Source organism: Polypterus senegalus, chromosome 14, assembly GCF_016835505.1.
Source record: "Polypterus senegalus isolate Bchr_013 chromosome 14, ASM1683550v1, whole genome shotgun sequence".
Lineage (NCBI taxonomy): Eukaryota > Metazoa > Chordata > Cladistia > Polypteriformes > Polypteridae > Polypterus > Polypterus senegalus.
Genome location: NC_053167.1, coordinates 56545580 through 56567254, shown reverse-complemented (window position 1 = coordinate 56567254; position 21675 = coordinate 56545580). Strand labels below are relative to the sequence as shown.

The 21675-nt window shown below is 38.5% G+C and overlaps 1 protein-coding gene across 1 annotated transcript in view; it reads left to right on the top strand.

Moving 5' to 3' along the window:
- The first annotated feature begins 454 nt into the window (after positions 1 to 454).
- LOC120514919 (DNA (cytosine-5)-methyltransferase 3A-like) overlaps positions 455 to 21675 on the top strand; it is a 76614-nt gene continuing 55393 nt past the window's right edge. The window contains exons 1-5 of the mRNA XM_039735561.1: positions 455 to 748; positions 7086 to 7210; positions 10020 to 10165; positions 10856 to 11060; positions 19143 to 20911. Coding sequence (XP_039591495.1) covers positions 7096 to 7210; positions 10020 to 10165; positions 10856 to 11060; positions 19143 to 20911 — 2235 coding nt within the window. The 5' untranslated portion in view covers positions 455 to 748; positions 7086 to 7095. The remainder of the gene's footprint in view (positions 749 to 7085; positions 7211 to 10019; positions 10166 to 10855; positions 11061 to 19142; positions 20912 to 21675) is intronic.

The window sequence follows — 21675 nt, the reverse complement described above, 5'->3', positions numbered from 1 at the left end:
GACCGCGGTGCCCGCCAGGATATCGCTCATCGGGGTATTGTAAACGAAGTTCATTTTAAACAAAATGACTAATAAATTCGGAATCCATCAAACATTGGGGCAACTTCAAACAGCATCAGGAAAGGAATATGCCAGGGTCAAACAAGTTCCATATCATTAATGCGTCTATACGATTTATTAACCGCAGCATACTAATAATCGTTACTGCAAAATCATTTCTTCGTATTCCAGTTCAAGCACGTGGAGCTATTGTATCCATTTAAAGTATGCTAAAGCACTGTACCGCCCTTAGGAAAAATCTCCAATCAGAGCGAAGAAGGCTATTTTCCCGCCGAATCTCTACCCTCCTCCCCCATGGCCTTTCTTGATTGGATGAACAGGCAAGGGTTGATTCTTTTTCCTCCACCCCGTCGCAGAATTTGGCCATACAGTAATCGGATTTACCTTTTTTCCGTGAAATATTGCAATGTCAGTAATCTAAAATAAAAGAACATATAAGCATTGTTTGTCTTTTATAGAAAAGTATCTTATACAGTGTAGACCAGACACATCAACAAACTGGAGCTCCATTAACCCTTAGTTGGGCGGCGACAATAATGGTGCAACGATCCTCCGTGATACGTTTCGATCCAGGACGTTTGGCGAAGTAATGGTTAATTGGAGACCCCCCATTATAAAAAGGAGTGACGTCAATACTTTCAGGCAAGCGCGCAAACGGAGAGACAACTTTGGAGTGCAGGATAATCAGGTATGTTTCTTAGATCGTATGAAAATAATATATAGTTATTTTTATACATGCTAAAATACTTTGCTTTTAGTAAGTTAACATGCACGGTGTTAAGAAAACGTATTTGCTGTATTTTTGCACTTTCATTAATGTATACATAACAAAAAAATTGAATGGCATTGTTAAACAAAAAGAAACGTGGCGTGTTATCTGTTTCCGTGCGTTTTGATCGTTCTGAATAATCTTTGTTGGAACAAAAGTAAATTATTTGATCATTTTAGTGATAGCGGTAAAGTGCATTTTTATACAGTGTGCATGTATAATGTATTAATAAATGCATGATGAAGAAGGGAAAATAGCGTATTTAATCATCGGGACACGTGCACGTTTTTAAATTAACGTGTGAACTTTACCTCTAAGATCTATCTCAGTGCTTACAAAATGTATACAAATCACTCGCGATCGGAGTCATGGTGTACTTCATTACAATAATGTACAATTTTGTTTTCTGATTTTGTTCTTTCATTGATTTGATTGCAGTATCGCGTGGTTTGTTTGTATCATTTAAATTGCTCTGTGGGTGTGTATACTTGGGGTAAATAGGGAGAAAGTGTGTCCCGTCCAGACTGAGCTGCTGTTTTGCATTGAATGATGTTGGGGCTGATGTGTATAAAATTAAATATGTGGAATTAAAACATTTATTGTGTTTTTATTCGGTTACTGAAAAATGTGACCCTGGAGGTAGAGATATGTCACCTGATTGCATGTAAACACGCTTTAGAAGGTAACGGAGAATTGAAGTAAATTGCAGGATTGCATTCTGCCGGTCTCCGAGTTTATTTGTCCGCCCTTGGCCAGAGGTGTTTCAGATTGAAGACACTGTTGCATAAGGAAATTACAAAAACGTATGTGCTTCACTTTTTTTCTTTCAGCCCCTTTTACCCCTTCTTAAGTAGTCCTCGTGCATTCAGCAGTACCTACTAGACAGGTTTATATAACATTAATATTCAGTTTTTACTTATTGTCAAAATAAATCGCCAATCGAAAATAATGAAGTTTTTTAATCCCCTTGGTTTTTTAGTGTAGAATTGAGTTGTATTTAAACATAAAGTGCCTCTGAATCGAGGAAGCTAGCGATCGTTCCACTGAATGTAGCTTGCTAATTTTGTCGGCAAAGAAATGCGGTCCCTGTTTAATATAAATATGTGCATTGCTTCACTTTTTCTAGTTATAAATGTGGAGCGTTTTGTTTGATTGCGTACAGAAAACCATACCAACAGGGCGTTTTTTTGTTTAGCGATTTGAATAATAAAACGGCCAGCCACTAAGTTGGCTTGTTAAATAGATTTCTGATATTGCTGTGCATCATATCTCTTTTATGTGCATTAATAAAATCATCATCTGATGTCAGTTCTTCATCCACTTGTAAGTCATTAGGAAGGCATAAGCTATTCTTGCATTTAAGGGTAGAAGAAAGAAATCTGCCCAGGACAGGAGCCAATTTATTGTAACTACATACGTTCATTTACTCGGACGAGTTCATGCTGAGCTAATCGATGGTGCCGATGACCTTAACACAGTCATCGTTTGAGTGTGGTTAAAGAAAAAATAGTATTTAGCAACATTATGACCCATGCAGACACAATAGAACACATTCTTCACTAAGGCATCTACTGACCCCGTCCTCCATAACTGTGAGGCAGCTTCTTTAATTAGTAAGATTGTGTGGCACTTTGGTTGTGTACAAAGCTGCTAGGAAATCCAAATATTCCAAAAGCAATCAATCTTGTCTATGATATGTTCAAGAATTTTTCATTACCCATGTAACTTCTACTCTTCATGTCTATCTATATCAGCTTTGCATATGTGCACTTAGGACTCTGTGCCAGTTCTTTGCTGGTTTGCTTAAAATTTTCCAGGTTAAGTCAGGAAAGTCAGTACTCAGCTTTGTTATATAAAAATGTTTTATCGCTTTGAAATGTTCATCAATATAGGTGATGGAAGCAGTCATTTTTATGTTATTTTAGAAGTGTTGCCTGAAACGTTTTTTCTGTTCTGCTGTAGCAGATATGTTGTTGGACATGTTTTGAAAAGCTGTAGTGGAAATGATTTTAACAGGAAAGACGATGCATTTATTCATACACTGGGTGTCATGTGACCGGAGTTTCATCATGTGCCTCAGCTATAACAAAACCTACAGCCTGTGGAAATTCATAATACCTGCCGTCACTTAAAACATTTCTTCTTGGGCATTCTCTAAAAACACACAATTTTGTTTAAAAATAGACGGGTGTGTATGTCTAGCCTATGTAGGTGTTCATTATATTTAGGGGTCCACATACTGTGTGTAAGCTTGACGCGTTGAATATAGCTGCATCATGTGCACGTCCAGGTGGGCCAACACAAATGGCCAGGATTAAACGCTTACCTTTAGCGAGTGTCTGAAGAATTATTGTTGGCAGTCCTTTATGGTTAATATAATTACAGTAAACTTCAGTTCGGGCAAGACTAGGTAAATACATTCCATTGTAGATGGATAGATAGATAGATACTTTATTAATCCCAAGGGGAAATTCGTGTCTCAAGGTGTCCCAAAGCCATAGTATGCAGTCTTGTTTACTTCTGCAGTACTTGGTAACTTACCTGTCCATCGTTCTCTCTTGAATGGCTGCGCACGTTCTGTAAACCAAACAGAGGATTGTGACCTTCCTCATCCCAAATGTGTCTCCAGTCGCTTTACACTTGGCACTTAGGTAATGCTCTTTTGGATTGAAATTGGTGATTGGTGGCTGCCTAGTGGCCCAATATATGATCTGTGCCACTACACAGGATTTCAGTTGTCGATCTTGACATTCTGATATGTTGTTTTCAGGAGTTTTGTTTTATCAATGTTTCTCAAATACAGTCTCCCTGAACTTTCTGGCATGCAGTGTTTCCCCATACAAGTGGCTTACAGCACATTAATAGGGCAGTTTTTATATGTCAATTGTGAGCAGCTGCTTCATTTTAGCGTCATCATCTTTAGATAATATTAACTATGAAGGTTATCTGAGACATAAGAATTATTAGAAAGTGCCCAGTATTAATTATCCGCCTGTAATGGGAAGCCAAAGGTACATCATTTGTAATATACAGGGGGTAGGCTATGGTAACTTTACAGTTGTTTGTATGGAAAGACATGCAGGTTATGATTATGTCAGTAGCTTCATTAACTAGAAAGAATGGCACAGTGCACTTAGGTACAGTCTTGTAAGTGCTCAATTTGCTGGCCTTCATTATTTACACATTCTTGTAGTGTACTTGCTAGACTCAAATACGCTTTGGCACAAAGTGAATACAAAGACAGATAATATAAATAAATACTACAACAACAACAACAACAACAACATTTATTTATATAGCACATTTTCATACAAACAGTAGCTCAAAGTGCTTTACATATTAAAGAATAGAAAAATGAAAGACACAATTATAAAACAAAATAAATCAACATTAACATCGAATAAGAGTAAGGTTCAATGGCCAGGGGGGACAGAAAAAAACAAAAAAACTCCAGACGGCTGGAGAAAAAATAAAATCTGTAGGGATTAATTTAATAAATTCTGTTTTGTGTACTCACATCTGTAATCCCACTTTTGCCCCTGCCTTTTATATGACATTCCAGGTGGAAATGTACCAGAAAATTTGTTTTTTGGTTTTTCTCTCATAAAGCAAAATTGTCTTGTAGCAGTTTTCAGGAAATGATGATATCGTCACATTAATCATTTTTATAGATGATGGTCTGTTGTTTGAAAACAAGCTGCCACGTGCAAATTTGCATAGTTATTTAACGCATTTTTCAATTTGTTGCTTAGAAATTATTAAATGAAACACAAGTGTTGCACAGTGAAATGTTTCAAGTTTGAGTTTTGGGGGAAGCACGCTCTCCCTTTTCCCTTGTTTAAGAATTAACTTTTTTTTTGTATTTGACTTTGTGCAACTGTGGTCACGTTAGATATCTGAAGGTAGCATCCTTAGTCTACATTAATTGATCTTCAGTTGCTTCTGCTCAAAGCATGTAATTGCTGGTTCATATGTAATAATAATCATGATAGTTCTTTTAAGTTTGTACCCTGCTTTTCCTGTTACTCATAGTGAATGGGGAGCTACTTCAGCCAGCACTCGTGTAGCATCCACCTGGATAATGCGACAGCAGCCGATCCGCTCATGATACATGAGCCATTAGGCGGCGAGAGACAGTTAGAAATGGGGGTGATTGGGGGGGCAGAATGACCAGGACATCAGGGCACCCACTGCTCTTTATGAAGGATTCCCAGGGATCTTTTAAGACCACAGAGGACCAGGTCCTCCATTTTACATGTCACCTGAAGGGTGGCGACATTTTTATTGCAGAGTGTCCCCATCAGTGCTCTGGGACATTGGGATCCACCTTCAGACTTCAGGGTAAGTGCACCCTGCTGGCCTCACCAACACCTCCTCCAGCAGCAACCCAAGCTCTTCCATCCAAGTAGTGACTGGGCCTGAACATATTTAGCTTCAGGTGGATGACCTCTTCTGAAGTGCGTGTTGCATGGCTGCTAGCATAGAACTGTCGTGGTGCAGCAATACATCTTTACTCATGTACTGTGAAAAGTCTGCCATACATCAGATATTTTTTGATTAATATCCTAATGTCTTTAAGAATGTTGCATTATATATAAAGGTGGGTGAAACTAGGTTTACAGTTGTGAGTCCGGGAAGCAAAAAGTTTATTTTTGTAATTTATTCATTATTGTATTATTTGTCTTTGTACTCTGTCCCAAAGTGTGCCATTGTGTCTTTGAGTTAATAAAGCTATTGTAAATGTCATAACCTGCATGTCTTTTTCCAGACAAACAACTGCAAACCTACTTTTACCCGCCCTTGTATACGCATTCGTCTTTTTTTGTTTTAAGTTTAATTTTGAAGTGTGTGTGTGTGTGTGTTGCTCAGTGCATCATTGTGTCATAACACCTATAATGTGTAATTTCACTCTTAATAATGTAGCCTTGTGTTTTCTCTTTGGCTTCAGAACAGAAGTTTCAGTGAAATGAAGTTTGTTTCTTTTTTTTCTTTTCACATGTGTGTGTTTTACTTTGGCTGTGAATTCATTGGAGTTTGAGACTATTGCAGTGGAATGAAGTGTATTGTATAGAGCTAGGGATATCCGGATGGCAGTATAGCCTTTTTGTAAAGTTCAGTGTGACAAAATGCCCTTTTAATTGTACTGTAATGTCAAATTGAATGGGCAACAACAAAATATCAGTACATGTTTAATATTTTAAAATGCCAGTGGTAATCATGCAGTTGGTTATTTTAGGTAGTCTTTGACAAACTTCAGTCTTAGAGATCTGCACGAGAGGGTAGCCAGGACTGCAGCTCAAAGACCACTCAAAACTCCCAAGATACCAGCCCGATACCCGCAGATCTATTAACACACTGAAAAGCAGTGTTTGTCCCCCTCTGAGATTCGACAGTTCAATGCCACCAAAAATATGGGGTTTGGGGACAGACGAGAAGCATGTTTGTAAGAGTGGAGGAGAGGGGTTAAAATAGCCCAATATATCACATTATTCTTCGAAAAGAAGCCAAAAAACTTTAGCTACCTTTTTTGTGACACATTTTTTATATAACATCAGATTTCTTTAAAAGAAAATATTTCTAGTTAATATATATGCTTCTGTGTGAGGTGCTATTCATTTTTGTATTGATCGTGATAGTATTATGGTAAAACTCTGATAAGTGTCACTCTTTTATACATGTGTTTCAGCAAGAGTTTGTCATGATACTGAAGTGTGGAAGTGGGGTGTAAAAATAACGATGCTGGCAAAATAGAATTAGAAGTTTTCATTTTTAAAAATATACAGCATTTATTTTCTTAAACTTTGTGCTTGAGTTGGCAATGGATGAAGATTCATAATGGAGTAAATCTTATGTTTGGGAGTGCGATGCCTTCCATGTAAACTCTAGGAAAAATGACATCAGATTACACGATGATTGAGTTAGCATTGTTTAGTGTGTGCAGATACCTCAGAGTAGTGGCAGTTCTTTGAACAAGTCTACTCATCTGAAGTAACATCTCTCGGGTGAACACATCACGTGAAAGTTGAAATGCAAAACTGCTGTCTCTTGGTGGCATTTCAGTAGCCTCCCTGATTCAGACATCATTGTAAATTTTGCAGCAGGCCAACATGGCTGTCTGGTGTTACATAATCATTGGAAATTTTAGAAATGCACTTTTAAAAATGCTTAGAAGTCATAAGCAAACGTTTTCACCAGCAAAATAATGCACCTTTGAGTGTTGTGAATTTGGTTTAAATATTTCTTTTTTTTCTTGCAGGATATAGAACATGGCTGTAAATGTGCGTTTGTCATCAAATGCCCCATGCAGTCATGCCGAGTTGCTGGTGTGGTTTAACGAAACACTGAACACAGAATTCACAATGATTCAGCAGCTCAGCTCAGGTAACGAATATATTTGAAATCGTTTTCAGTGAATATGTTTGCAGTTGTTACTTGACATTTTATTTTTCATATTTTATGGTTATTTAGTTTTTTTTTTTTTTAATGGCACTTCTTTGGTGTTTTGTTGGGGATACATCTGAAGTTTGACATTCCATTCGATGCAGCTGCATTCTTCACAACTTGTTCATGCAGTTTGTCACTTGGCAAAAATATTGAGTGGTGCCAGGCCACTGTGTCAACCAGCACACTTTTTTTTTTCAGTAGAATGAAGGAGGTTTAAAGGTTTTCTCAAACCTATAATGACATTCACATTAGGGTCAATTTATAGGTTTTTAGGGTCATTATTTTCAAAATTCCTGTTTGAATGTGCTAATCAACATGTTACCTCTTTCCTGTGCTACGTCTGTGGAGACAGCGGATTTAACAAGTGGAGTACCCCCACAGAAGATGGCGGAAACACCATATCGAGAGCAATTTGAACCCAGTATATTTAAGCTCTGTAGCCGCAGAGATAACTACTGCAGTTCAGTGGTTCCACAAAACAGATTTAAACACATAGTTTCGACAGCAGCGACACTAATGAAGAACATGTCTTGCCTGCTAAAATGTAGAGTTTTACATTTTTGCTACTGGAAGTAATTTTAAACTTATTATCTGATTGCCCGCCTTGGGTTAGTGCCCCGTACAAAGTTGGCTGTCATCTTTTGCCCACTGCTGCCCTGCAAAACCTCAACTGAAAGTGCAGAGATTGATACATTTTAAGATGTCACTTGTAGTGTGTTTAGTCTTGTCTGATGTCATTTGATAAAAGACAAGTAAACCCTCTTAAAAACCAACTGAGTAATATCTTTGTTAGCCTTTTAAAATACATTAACTGTCTAGTACAGAAGTGCGATCGATATACGAGGTGTGGCAGAAAAGTAATGAGACTGGCAACACTGCAAGCGATCTGGCAACGCTGCGCTGTTGTCCTTGATAGAGCACGTGTATCAGTACCCTCCCATAGCTCAGTGCGGGTTTCAACTCCTTCCGTTAACTACGTGATTTTTGTGACTGCTATTAGCGAAGTTGTGTTTTTGGTTGTGCGCCACGCAAAAGGAACAGCGGAATTTGGAGCAACGTTGTGCCATTAAACGGCAAGTGTGACGTTTGAAAAGTTAAAACAGGCCTACGGGGAACATTCTTCATCCCTAGCTCAAGCTTTTCGCTGGCACAAATCATTTTTGGAAGGCAGAAAACACGTTGAAGATGAACACCGCTCAGGAGGACTTCAACTTCGAAAACCAATGAAAACATCGAATGTGTGAACACTCTTGTGAGATCAGACCGTCGTTTAACATTAAGAATGTTGAGTGAACAATTAAATTTGAACAGATTTACCGTTCATCAAATTTTGACTGAACATTTGCACATGCGAAAGGTCTGTGCCAAAATGGTGCCGAAAAACTGCCCTCTCCATAATAGAATTTTTGACCTCAAAAGGCATTCCTGTGGTTCCCCAGTCCCCTTATTCACCTGACCTCAGTCCGTGTGACTTTTTCCTTTTTCCTAAACTGAAAAATGTCCTCAAAGGACGTCATTTCGGACTTTAGAAAACATCCAAAAGAGTGTAACGGACATGCTGAAGACCATACCGGTTGAAGACTTCCAGCGCTGCTACCAACAGTGGGAACAACGTCTCCATCGGTGTGTAGCTGCCCAAGGGAACTACTTTGAAGGGTATAACATTGATGTTTGAAAAAAATAAAAACTTTGGTAAATAAAAAATCAGTCTCATTACTTTTCTGCCACACCTCGTATAACTGATGGTTTTTAGTTTTTGGCCTACCAAATTGTTAGAGGAAACTACGTCATTTTATGAATAATTATAAATTCAAGAGATTTTAACAAGTAGTGATGGAAAAGGAAAGCCACAAATTATTTTCCTACATATGCAGCATGACTGTCTTTTTTAGGGAATGCTGCACACAGCAGGTATTTGTTGTGTAAATGTTTTTCTCAGTTGACAGTGTTCATTTTGTTTATATCACACAATCCTGTTAACTCTGCAAAATTTGTTACTGAAACTTCTAATACCCAGTGACATTGAAAACTGTTTGTGTACAGGGCTGAAGAAGTACCTTTTAAAAATTGTTTGATACATGAAAAAGTGCCTTCCGTGTGCAGACCGGGTATAATTTACTTGCACAAACAAAACTATTGGTAAATAATCTCAGTGTGCATTGACATGTGCACTGCATTATTATTAGTGACCCAACATTTGCGCGATAGACATATGAGCGCCGACAAGATAGTGCCCATTAAAACGCGGCGTCAAAATCGCGCAGTCAAAATCTCGAAAGTTTCATTAAAAATGCCCTGCATATGCAGGAAGAATTGCAGCAAGACGTCTTGATAGTTGAGCGCATTTAGACTGGCTGGCTGCCTGACTGCTGGTAATTCCGCTTTGTATACGACGCGTTATGCCAACCCTCGACTGAGTTATTTGTTCGCGGCATGCCATCAGCAGTTATAACACTTATAACCTAGCACATAATGTGTACATAATGCGCACATACGTGTCCCACTCTCTTGGCTTCTCTCGCGATTTTGTCGGCGCGCATTTGTCGAAAACCAGTTAGCGAGTTTGTCGGCGCTCATTTGTCCGTCGCGGTTTTGTCGGCACTCATATGTCTATCGCGCTTTCGCCGGTGAACCTTATTATTAAATAATTGCATAGTAATCCTATTAAATGATTTTACAGTATATTTGTCTAACTATAGGTTTGTCACCTTTGCTAAGAAAACTTGTGGAAATTAATTCTTTTCAGGTGCAGCTTTCTGTCAATTAATGGATTATATTTACCCTGGTTCTCTCTCTCTGAAGAAAGTAAATTTTCAAGCTCTTGAGGAGAATGACTTTATCAACAATTTCAATCTCTTAAACGAAAGCTTTGTGAAAATGGGTGTAACAAGGGTAAGTGTAGTTTGGTTTCTTTAATGCGAATATTGAGTGACTTTTAGCCTATTTGCTTTTAATAACTATAGCATTAGGGTGTTGTACCATATTAGCCATTTTGAATGTAGTGAAAAGTCAAGCAAAATGGCACCTTTCACTGGCTAACTAAAAAGATTACAATATGCAAGCTTTCAAAGGCAACTCAGGCCCCTTCCTCAGGCCAGATGTAATCGTTATTCAAATCATTACAACTTGCCTGAAGAAGGGGCCTGAGTTGCCTTTGAAAGCTTGCATATTGTAATCTTTTTAGTTAGCCAGTGAAAGGTGTCATTTTGCTTAACTTTTCACTTTTAATAACTAGAAATTACAAAATACTACTCTAAGACTGACATGGCCTCACAGACATCACAAGTAACAGTTAGCCATGAAGCTGTTTATTTGCAGGTATATAAGAAGTTATACTAAAGAAATGTAACCTACTAACAACAAATCTGTGTTTGCTCTATTTTATGCTCCTGGTCAGAGTATTAGTATGACGGGTTATACCAGAATTATAAATGAGTTTAGAGAACAGATTCTTCTTGAATTTGTATAATACACTGAATATTTTGTTTTCAGTCTGTTACTTCCTGCCATTAAGATGTTGTTTATTATTTTACTGTTTTTGCGCTCCTTGATTTTTACTTTTTTTTTTTTTTTAATTGTTAGTCTATTCCAGTAGAAGAACTACTGAGAGGGAAATTCAATGAAAATTTCAAGTTTGCTAAGTGGTTCAAGAAGTTTTTTGATGCTAACTACAATGGCCATGAATATAATCCCGTAGCTGCTCGCAAGGGTGAAGAAATACTGCCAATTACTCATATTCGTGGAGTCCCTCTTGAACAGATTATGAATAGGAGTTTAACACCTTCAGGTAAGTAATAGTAATATGAACTGAAACTCAAACTGATCTTTCCCCTAAAAGCACCACCTCCCATCATTGTGAAACACAAGTAATCCAAGCTTTTTGTCATCAAATTTGCCAAAGTAATCAACATTTGAATATGCTGTTATTTATACTTGCATCACATGATCAAATCAGATTAGCATTTTGCTACTTGTAATTTATTGAAGGAGCAGTACTTAATACCTCACAGTGTGCTTGCATGTGTTTGTCACTGGACTGAGAGAAGGCAGATCCCAGTAATGATCAGTGTTATATACAAGGCCTATACGTCTCTCTAGCTGTCCACCCCTTTGTAGTTTTGAGGAAATTGATGTTGGAATTTTTAGAATTCTTGTGGATGGACAAGGAGGAGGAAAGCTGCAAAGCAACAACAACAACAACAATGACATTTATTTATATAGCACATTTTCATACAAATAATGTAGCTCAAAGTGCTTTACATGATGAAGAAAGAGAAAAGAGATAAAGTAAGAATTTAAATCAGAGAACGCTAATTAACATAGAATAAAAGTAAGGTCCGATGGCCAGGGAGGACAGAAAAAACAAAAAAAACTCCAGACGGCTGGAGAAAAAATAAAATCTGCAGGGGTTCCAGGCCATGAGACCGCCCAGCCCCCACTAGTCATTCTACCTAACATTGTATTCAGGGTTTTCATGCAAGGACTTGATGATGACGGTCACGTGGACTTCTGGCCTTTAATCCATCAATGTAGGGACATCATGGTGCTTTGATTAGATGGTGGTGGAGCAGGTCGCCACCACAGAAAACTGGAAAAAGAACAGAAGAGAGAGTAGGGGTTAGTACAGATGGCTGTCCAGCACAGAGAAGGGTAAGCGAATGAGCATATTTATTACAGTGAAGGGAAAGAAAAGTAGATAAGAAAAAGAGCTGTTTTCTTAAATGATCTGTTAACCTGCTAAAAATGAAGGTTTTAGTAAAGCTGATTTTACTAAACACATCCTGGACGTGCGCTGTTGATGCAGGTATAGTAAAATTTGACTTTGGTGGATTTCAGATGTAGGTGACATAGTTTTCTGAATTAGAAAGCTGTCCTAATATTAATAAATCAAGTTCTTCTGCTCAGTTAATAAAAAGAGCCTGTAAATAATGAGACTTAAAAAATGCATCCTGTTTACTGAAGATGTAAAAGATTTTCCATAGCATAGAAGACAAACACCACCCCAAACACACAAATGGTGTCTGATTTTTTTTTTTTTTTTGTTCATATAATCCTTACTTTTACTTACATTTTTGTTACTGTATCATTAGAAGAGCTAAGGTCTAGTTTTAGAAAGCAGTATAAGCAACCCACTTACAGTATGTAGGTAGCTGTTGCAACTTATTGCTTGTTACTCTTTGATTGCTGAATTATCATGTATACATTTCATATATTATAACATCTGCAGGAAAGTAGTGATTTTTACATTTGTGTGTTTGGGCAGTGTCCCAGCACAAACACCTTTACCTATTTTTCTTTTGTTATTGAAGCCATCTGGATTTTAGACTCATATTTGAGGGAGTAGTTGAAGCACACTAATTTTAAATTAACATAAAAGAGAATAAACCCAACACTAAATCTGCATAATTTTCTTTCCGTTTCTTTCGGTGTATTTTTCTTTAATTCTTCTTCAAGGAATGAAACACTTCGCAATATCATTCATGCACTAGCTAGTGAATACTTGCATGAGTTACTTTTCATTGGCTGTAAGTAATCTTTTGACCCAAAGGTTTTCATATCCAGATGACAAATGTCCAAGTAAAGCACAAATTTTGTTCCATTCATCAGTTTCTCTCAGTTTCTTGTTGCATCCTGTGTAGTTTTGTCTCACGTAGTAATTTTCTTCTACTGACAGGCTTTGAGCGTCAATGATCAGTTAAATCTTTCTTTCAGCTAGATAGTTTGATTTTTATATATACTGTAGCATGAGTGGCCAACTCTGATCCTGAAGAGCTGCAGTGGCTGCAGTTTTTTGTTCCAACCCAGTCACTTAATTAGAAGACAATCCTCATTGATAACAGATCTTATTTAATTTATGTTTTATTAGAGTATTAACTCTACCATGTCAGTTCATTCTTTAAATCATAAATTGTGTTTTCCTTTCTAATGATACATGTATCTTCCGAGTGATTTGAAGCCTAAAATGGAAGAGTAATTTTCAGTTCTTCACTTTCTCTTCAGTTTCCTTTTAAGTACTTAATTAAACCAAATAGTGAATGATGGATACACGTGGAGGGAAATGGAGCAAGCAAGATGCAGAACTGCTGGTTCCTGTGTCATTTGTGTCTTATTGCTAATAACAAGCAGTTAAACCAATAAATACAGCTGTTTAAAACTAATAAAATAAGCAATTAAGAGGTCAAAATCTTAACAAGTGGGGCAACTAAAATGAAACAGAAACTTGTCACGTAAGCAATAAGTGTTTCATCAGCAATGAATGATTTCTTATGAAGTAATTGAGTTGGAACAAAAACCTGAAGCTACTTCAGCCCTCCAGGACCAATGATGCCCAGCCCTAATTTAAAGTGTCCGAGGCTTAAATAGCAAATAAATTAAATAAAGTTAATTAGTAGCAAAAACGAGTCACTAATTAAGAAAATGGTTAGAATGAAAACTTGTAGCCACTGTGGCTCTTCGGGATCAGAGCTGGCCACCCCGATATACAGTATAGTCTCTTCAGCAAATGTTTATTATCTAGTATTATCTGTAAACTAAATACAGTACTAGTGCTGTTTACAGCTTGGAATGAAGATAGTGCAAATGTGAATCAAAGGTGACCTGTTAATGCTTTGACATACTGTGAACACCAAGATAACATCTCTCAGATTTAATAGATGTTATTTCAATAAATGGATCAGTGACTCTGTCAGTAATGTCTGTGTCACAGCCACTACATGGCTTTTCTAGAGATTTTTTGGTCACGTCCTTTATTCACATAATCATAGAGAATTGTGGACGGTTGTAGCATGTGCCCATTACTGACAGTTATGTATTGTGACATCGCCAGGTTCTTGGCCATAGCGCTCTGTGATTAGTCACAACAGAATGTAGTAAGTTTGTTTTTATTGTCTTAAGTCATGAGGGCTGGCTCTATTGTGTGCAAGAGCTGACAAACAAAGAGCGTATAATGCAACTATAGGCTACATCTTAATTGTCTTCCAAAATGTGGTGAGCTTGCAGTCCTTTGGAAGTTGAAACTCTGCTGAGAAGTCATGAAGGAGTCATGTAAACCATCATTCCAGTTGTGTAATGTGACATTCTCAGTTCAACAAGGCACAGTGTGTGTAGTTCTAACGTATGGCATACTCTCCAACTTGAAGTAGTTTATTTTGACACTGGCCTAACAGATGAGAAGAAGCGCTGTTGTTAGCCACTTTTACACATTTAGTCTGTCTTAGGAAATTATTGAGTCAAGAAACATAGGAAACTCAATAAGGCAGATTCCCAGTTCATGACCCAGTATTACTGCCAGAAATTTCCTGGTCTATGATTTGTGTGAACAGAATATTGGGTGAAAATATGAGAAATTCTTATTTTGATATTAGTGTACCAATGCTAAGAGACTTGAATGATGATGATTAAAAGTCTATGACAAACTTCATTGTTTGATTTCTGTGTTTTAAATATAGAACTATTTTTGAAAAGTTAAATCCTGAAAGTCATGCCAAGGAGGACTTGGTTTAGTGTAGTTAGCAGCGAATGTGTCTGTGTGCTTCCATTGGATTGCAAAATTCAAAATTGACGAGCCATATACAGTCGAAGAGCCATATATAGAACTGCACATGTATAAAGATAAATGCTAATATGGTTTAAGTATTTGGGAAAGCTTCACTAAGTGCGGCACTGGAGCATATATTTTTTTTTTTTTTTTGCTGTAAGAGCATATGTGAAGCAGTATGCACTTTGCGTGTGGTCTTATTCGGGCTTAACTATTTTCTTCTTGACTTGGAAGTAGAACACCCTCATTCCTAAATCAATCCAAAAGCTGCCAGTTACTTTTTAAAAGCATGATGCAAGGACAAATACTGCTACTTACTTGGGATTCTGGGGTCATGAGGTCACTGGAAAAGGGTGTGTGGCTCTCCCGATACCTTTGCAAAAGGACGACGATCCAACTCTTTAGCGGTCTGGTGCTTCCTATCTGGCTGTATGGTTGCAAGACATGGACGCTATCCAGTGACCTGAGACGAAGACTGGACTCCTTCGGTACTGTGTCTCTTTGGAGAATCCATGAGTACTGCTGGTTTGACTTTGTGTTGAACGAGCGGTTGCTCACAGACTTCCAAATGAGGCACATTTCCTGCAGTGTGAGGCAGCATCTGTTATAGCACTACGGCCATATGGTCAATGTTGAGGACCCAAGCAACTGGATCAGGTCATAGCGGACACCCATGTAATGCCTGGATGTGGCAGATAGATGGTCATTTCTGGGGAGTATGACTGGACCACATGTCTGCCTGGGGGGTTGCCAACCAGGATCATAAGCTGTTTTGTCATGTGTTGGGTGCAGCAACGCGCTGTATCAGTGCATGCTCCCCAACCTGACCTGACCTTGAAAATACTTTCAGTTTGCCTGTGTAAATGCAAAGATCGTGTCTGCAAGTAATGCATGGTCTTAGTTTGCACACCATCATAAGAATGACTCTTGGCTTATAGAGGTCACTGAATGTTACACTTCATCATATACTATACACTTGCTGGGTACAACTCATGGACTATTGCATTGATTTATTTTGCAGGATTATTTCATTTGTGAAAGACCAAGATGTAATCTTGATGTGATATGTAATCTAGATGTTGAATACATCTTGCCTGAAGAAGGGGCCTGAGTTGCCTTGAAAGCTTGCATATTGTGATCTTTTCAGTTAGCCTTTAAGGCCTTGTTCACACGGGCGTTAAAATCGAGTGTTTTTGCGTTCGTAGCGTCCGGTGAGCGCGGATCAAGCGCCAAGTGTTTTCTACGTAGGAGTCAATGAGAGTGTTCACACGGGCTTTGGTGACGGCGCTTGTCCGCAGCGCTTATACGGCATCAAAAAAACGTTGCATGCAGCTTTTTCTTGGCGTTCAAAACCCAACGAACGCAAGGAAACCGCTTCTAGTTCGTTTTCTGCGCGTTTATTTTACGCTTCGGAGGACCTTTGGATGGTAGGTTGGGTGGGGCATTTCAGTGCATAACACCGGTGTAAGCGCACACTCGACTACTGTTTCCTTACCTCAAAGTGACAAGTAGTCTCTCTTCGGGGCTAACACCAAGTCGTATATTGGTTGATCGGCGTGCAATGTGGCAATGCACCAGCTGCAGCAGACAATCAAAAGTGGAAACCGACATCCGACAGTAATTAAAAAAACTTGCGCAGAAATTTTTGCATTTCTTCATAAAGCACAAAAAAACTTCCTTTAACCCGACGTTGTGCAGTCAGAGGATGAACCCAGTAGCGGCGATTTTTCTCTCCCTACATCGCCGTATTACGAGTATTTTTAAAACAAGAAGATTAATATTTAACATAGCAAAATGGTCCATATTGAAAGGAGGCACTTCAAATAAAACGACAAGGGCTTTCATATCCAGTTCCTGACACTGCCTCCACAGGTTAACACACAAACTACAATTTGGGCTGCAGGCTGGCGTTAAACAGAGACAAACGAACGCCGGTGTAGAAGTCAATCGATCGCCACCACAAAATGCAACATAAACGTCTAGGACGTTCAGAGCAAGTTCGTTTATCCAAAAACTTAACGCCCGTGTGAACAAGGCCTAAAAGGTGTCATTTTGCTTGACTTCTCACTACATTCATAATAGCTAACACGGTACAACACCCTAGTGATATAATACATACAATTTTTGAGCTATTAATGTTTGCTGAAGAATACACTACTGTTCTTTTTTTTGGGATTTGATTTTTGAATCTGCAACAGAGAGGATTTTGAAAAAGTGCATTCCATCAAAAACAATTTAGTTATCTTAATGTAGTTTATTTATTTTTTTAAATCTGACCATCAATTTTGTGTGTACTCCACATTTATACCCAAAATGATATTGTATGTCTCTACTTGAAGTTGGAAATGTCAATATTGTGACAACCTCTGTTACAGCTAGGAAGCCAGCCTTGAGGATTGACAACAAGCAGAAGAGATTGTAGAATGTAAAAGACCACAAAGCATTGAATGACAACAAGTCAAGTTGGGGAGCATGCACTGGTACAGTGCGTTGCCGCACCCACTACACGACGAAACAACTCGGGATCCCGGTTTGCAACCCCCCAGGCAGACACGCAGTCCAGTCCCACCATCCGGAAATGACCCTCTGTCTGCCACAGCCTGGTGTTACGTGGGTGACCCCTTGGCCTGGTCCAGCCACTAGGGTCCCCAACAATGAGGATCTTACGAGCCGGATCACCCTCGGGGAAATGCGCCACATAACTAATGCTCCCTCACAATGCAGGTAATGTACCTCATTTGGGACTCCATGAGCATCCGCTCATTCGAAACAAAGTCAAACCAACGGTACCCAAGGATTCTCTGAAGAGACACAGTACCAAAGGAGTCCAGTCTTCGTCTCGGGTCACTGGATAGCATCCATGTCTTGCGGCCATATAGAAAGACAGGAAGCACTTGGACCTTCGTCCTTTTGCATAGATATCCAGAGTGCCACACACCCCTTTCCAGTGACCTCATGACCCCCCATGCTCTCCCAATCCATCTACTGACTTCATAGGAAGAGTCGCCAGAGGCGTGAATGTCACTGCCAAGGTAAGTAAACCGCTCAACAAGGTCAACACTCTCTCCGCAAACAGACACACTGCTGATGGCTGTGCCCAAGAGGTCATTAAAGGCCTGGATCTTGTTTTTTATTCAGGACACTCGCAAGCCCAGACACTCAGACTTCTCGCTCAGTCTCTCGAGTACCCCGATCAGAGTGTCCATTGACTCACAGCATCGTCAGCAAAGTCAAGATCTGTGAATCTTTCTTCACCAACAGATGCCACACAGCCGCTGGACCCCACGACCTTGCCCAACATCCAGTCTATACAAGCATTGAACAAAGTAGGAGCAAAAACACACCCCTGACGAAACCCTAGAATCAACTGGGAAAAATGCAGAGGTCCTGCCTCCACTCTGCACAGCACTCACAGTACCAGTGTACAGGCCGGCCATGATATCCAGCAACCTCGAGGGCATCCCCTGAACCCTCAGGATGTCCCATAGAGACATTGAATGACAACCAGTGGCAAAAACTGTAATGGAGCAGTGAGTCCAAATTTGAAATATTTGTTTCACAAGATTACCAGTATGTCAGACAATTGACATGACATACAGTATACTGATGCTTGTCTTCCATGAAACATGATGTTGATGGTGACTGTATCATGGTTTGGAGTAATATTTAGACCAGAAGTGTAGGAAATCTTGTAAAAATCAATGGAATGATGACTGTGGAGAAATACAAACAGGTTTTATATTCATCATGTTTGTACCTTCGGGATAACAACCTGTTATGAATCTCATGTCTTCCTATTTGAGAGCTATGAGAGCGTTTTTAACCTGCGTGAAACGGAGGAACCCTAGTGTAATCGGTTGGACTTTCATCATGACTTTTTTACATGTTATGTGTTAACAGTATTCACATTTGTTCTCTTTGCAATTTTTATTTACTGTAACTGCAGTAAAAGAATCAATTTTCCAATCCATGCAATCAATTTGAGTGTCTTTGGTTGCTTTAGCCTGCCAGAACTGAAACTGGAACAAAAGGGTGTTATTTCTTTACAGGTAATTAACGTTCTCTTTTTTCATTATTATATTAGCATGTGTTTCAGGCAATGTTTATTTTATATATTATTTTTGTAGTGAACATTGCAAAGCCAATTGTAGCACAAGTTTCCCAGAGATGCTGAAATTTGGAACACTGGCAAGTCAATTGTCTTGTTCAGAGTCACACTGACACTCAGTTTTGGGACTTAAACCACAAGGCCTCAGGTTCATAGTAGGCCGTTGCACCCTTTGATTCACTCTTGATATTTATTACATAATTATTTTTATTTTGTTAATTTAGGAATAAGGATAAAGAGAGAAGAGCCTGATCTTGAGATTGACACACCAAAGAAAAAGCAGAGGAATACTTCTTTCAACGACTCATGGCAAGAAACATTTCCTTGGGCCAATCCAAGCATTCGTGGAAACTTCTATGCACATTGTGCACTTTGTGAAAAAGACATAACCGTTCATAATAAAGTAGCTGATTTAATCCGTCATTCACAAACAAAAAGACATCGTCGAAGTAAAAATAAACATTCTTTGGATCATGCAAACAGTGATATATATCATAGTTTTTCAAACTATTTTTCCTCTGGAGACATCACTCTAAAATTCATTGGCAGGTATTGCCAGAACATAAAAGTTGTTCAGCAGATTAAAAAAGAAGGCAAAGTTTCACCTCGTATTGCAAAGTTTGTCCTTGGACTGAATTACCCAGAAGATATAATCTCCAAATGTCAAAAGACTCCATTTTGTGTTTATGTTTACTGGAGAATGAATTTGGGCAAGGAGAGTGCAAATGTCTTTTTGGTTGGACTATTTGATCAAACAATTGGTAAGAATGTGTTTCGCATTCTTGATATCACAGAGCATGCCATGGACTCGACTCAGCAGGTGTCTGCTTGCCTACTGGAAACTCTTAAGAAGTTTAATATACCTGTTATGAATCTCATGTCTTTCTACCTGAATGATGCAGCTTTAGCAGCTGAGAGCTACGAGAGCATTTTAACCTGCGTGAAACGGAGGAACCCTAGTGTAATCAGTGTTAGAATACCATGCAATTTAATAGACTGTCTCTGCAAATCTGCTATTAGGAAATTATCTTCACCAGTTAATGACCTTATCTCTGATATCCAATACTACTTCAGTCACTCCCCTAAAGTTACTGCATTTCAGGAACTTTTTCATAACTTGGAACTTTTAAACAATGACCGTGATGCATCTAGCCACTGCCTTATTATGAAGAAAATAGTGAAGGAAATGGATGAGATGTGGCCAAGTCTTAAAAGTTACTTTATGTCACCTGAACGTAGTACAGAAAAGGCTAAACTAATTTTTGACAGGCTACAAAACCACAAAATTAGATTAACGTTTCACTTTCTCAAATATTCTTTAGAAACATTGTGTGCCTTAAATGAAAAGCTGCATGGTCAAAATAACCATACAATGCAAATGCTGAAGGACATCAGCTATACTGTGAGTTGTTATGCTGGGAGACTATTACAGCCTGAAGCCGCACTCCGGTTGTTAAAGACTGGTGATCCAACAGTGCTTGAATACCCGACAAACATTCTTCCTCAAAATGAGCTCTTCATTGGCACAGATACTGAGAAATACTTGGTAGAACATGAAGAGCTAACAACAAATTCACACATCATTGACAGCTTTTTCAAAGATGTAGAATTGTTTTATGTGGAGGTAATGAAACAGTTGCTTAATGTACTTCCTTTTAGCAATAACTGTTTAAAAAACATTATAAAAATCTTAAATCCAGCCTGCAAAATGTCGACCACACAAACCATTTTGGTTGAAGTTGCTTCAGAATTAAGAATCTGCAAAACTGCAGAGGATATTGCACAACTAAAGACGGAGTTCTCACTTTATCAGTCTACAAAAATTGATCATGAAGACACTAATTCCACTTTTCAATTGTCAATGCCATACTGGAGTAAAGTTTTAAAGCTGCTCACGACCTCTACAGAAACAAAATCTCTTTTTGGGAAGCTAATTCACACTTTGTTTTGCCTGCCGCCCTCTGATCTTCAACCTGAAATAGCCTTCCACAAGGTAAGAATGTTCACTCTATTTGTGTTTAAACATTTTTTGCTTTTATCAACATGGATCTATAAAGTTGGTCTCATTCAGGTAGTTAAAACATGATAAATGTGGACTTTGAAAAGGTTCATGGAGTATGAATACAGTAGTTCTATGTAAAAAGTTATTAGTAGTGGTGGTGGTTCTGTGTTATAGAGGTGGCACTGATAAATACAGTCGTATGAAAAAGGTTGGGAACCCCTGTTAATTCTTTGGATTTTTGTTTATCATTGGCTGAACTTTCAAAGTAGCAAGTGACATTAAGTTTATTGGATTAACAGAAAATATGCATCATAACAAAATTAGACAGATGCATAAATTTGGGCACCCCAACAGAGATATTACATCAATACTTAGTTGAGCCTCCTTTTGCAAATATAACAGCCTGTAGATGCCTCCTATAGCCTTTGAGTGTCTGGATGGAGGTATTTCTGACTATTCTTACATACAAAATCTCTCCAGCTCAGTTAAATTTGATGGCTGCCGAGCATGGACAGCCTGCTTCAAATCATCCCATAGTTTTTCGATCATATTCAAGTCAGGGGACTGTGATGGCCATTCCAGAACATTGTACTTCTTCCTCTGCATAAATGCCTTGTAGAGTTCGAACTGTGTTTTGGGTCATTGACTTGTTGGAATATCCAACTCCTGCGTAACTTCAACTTTGTGACTGATGCTTGAACATTATCCTGAAAAATTTGTTGATATTGGGTTGAATTCATCCGACCCTCGACTTT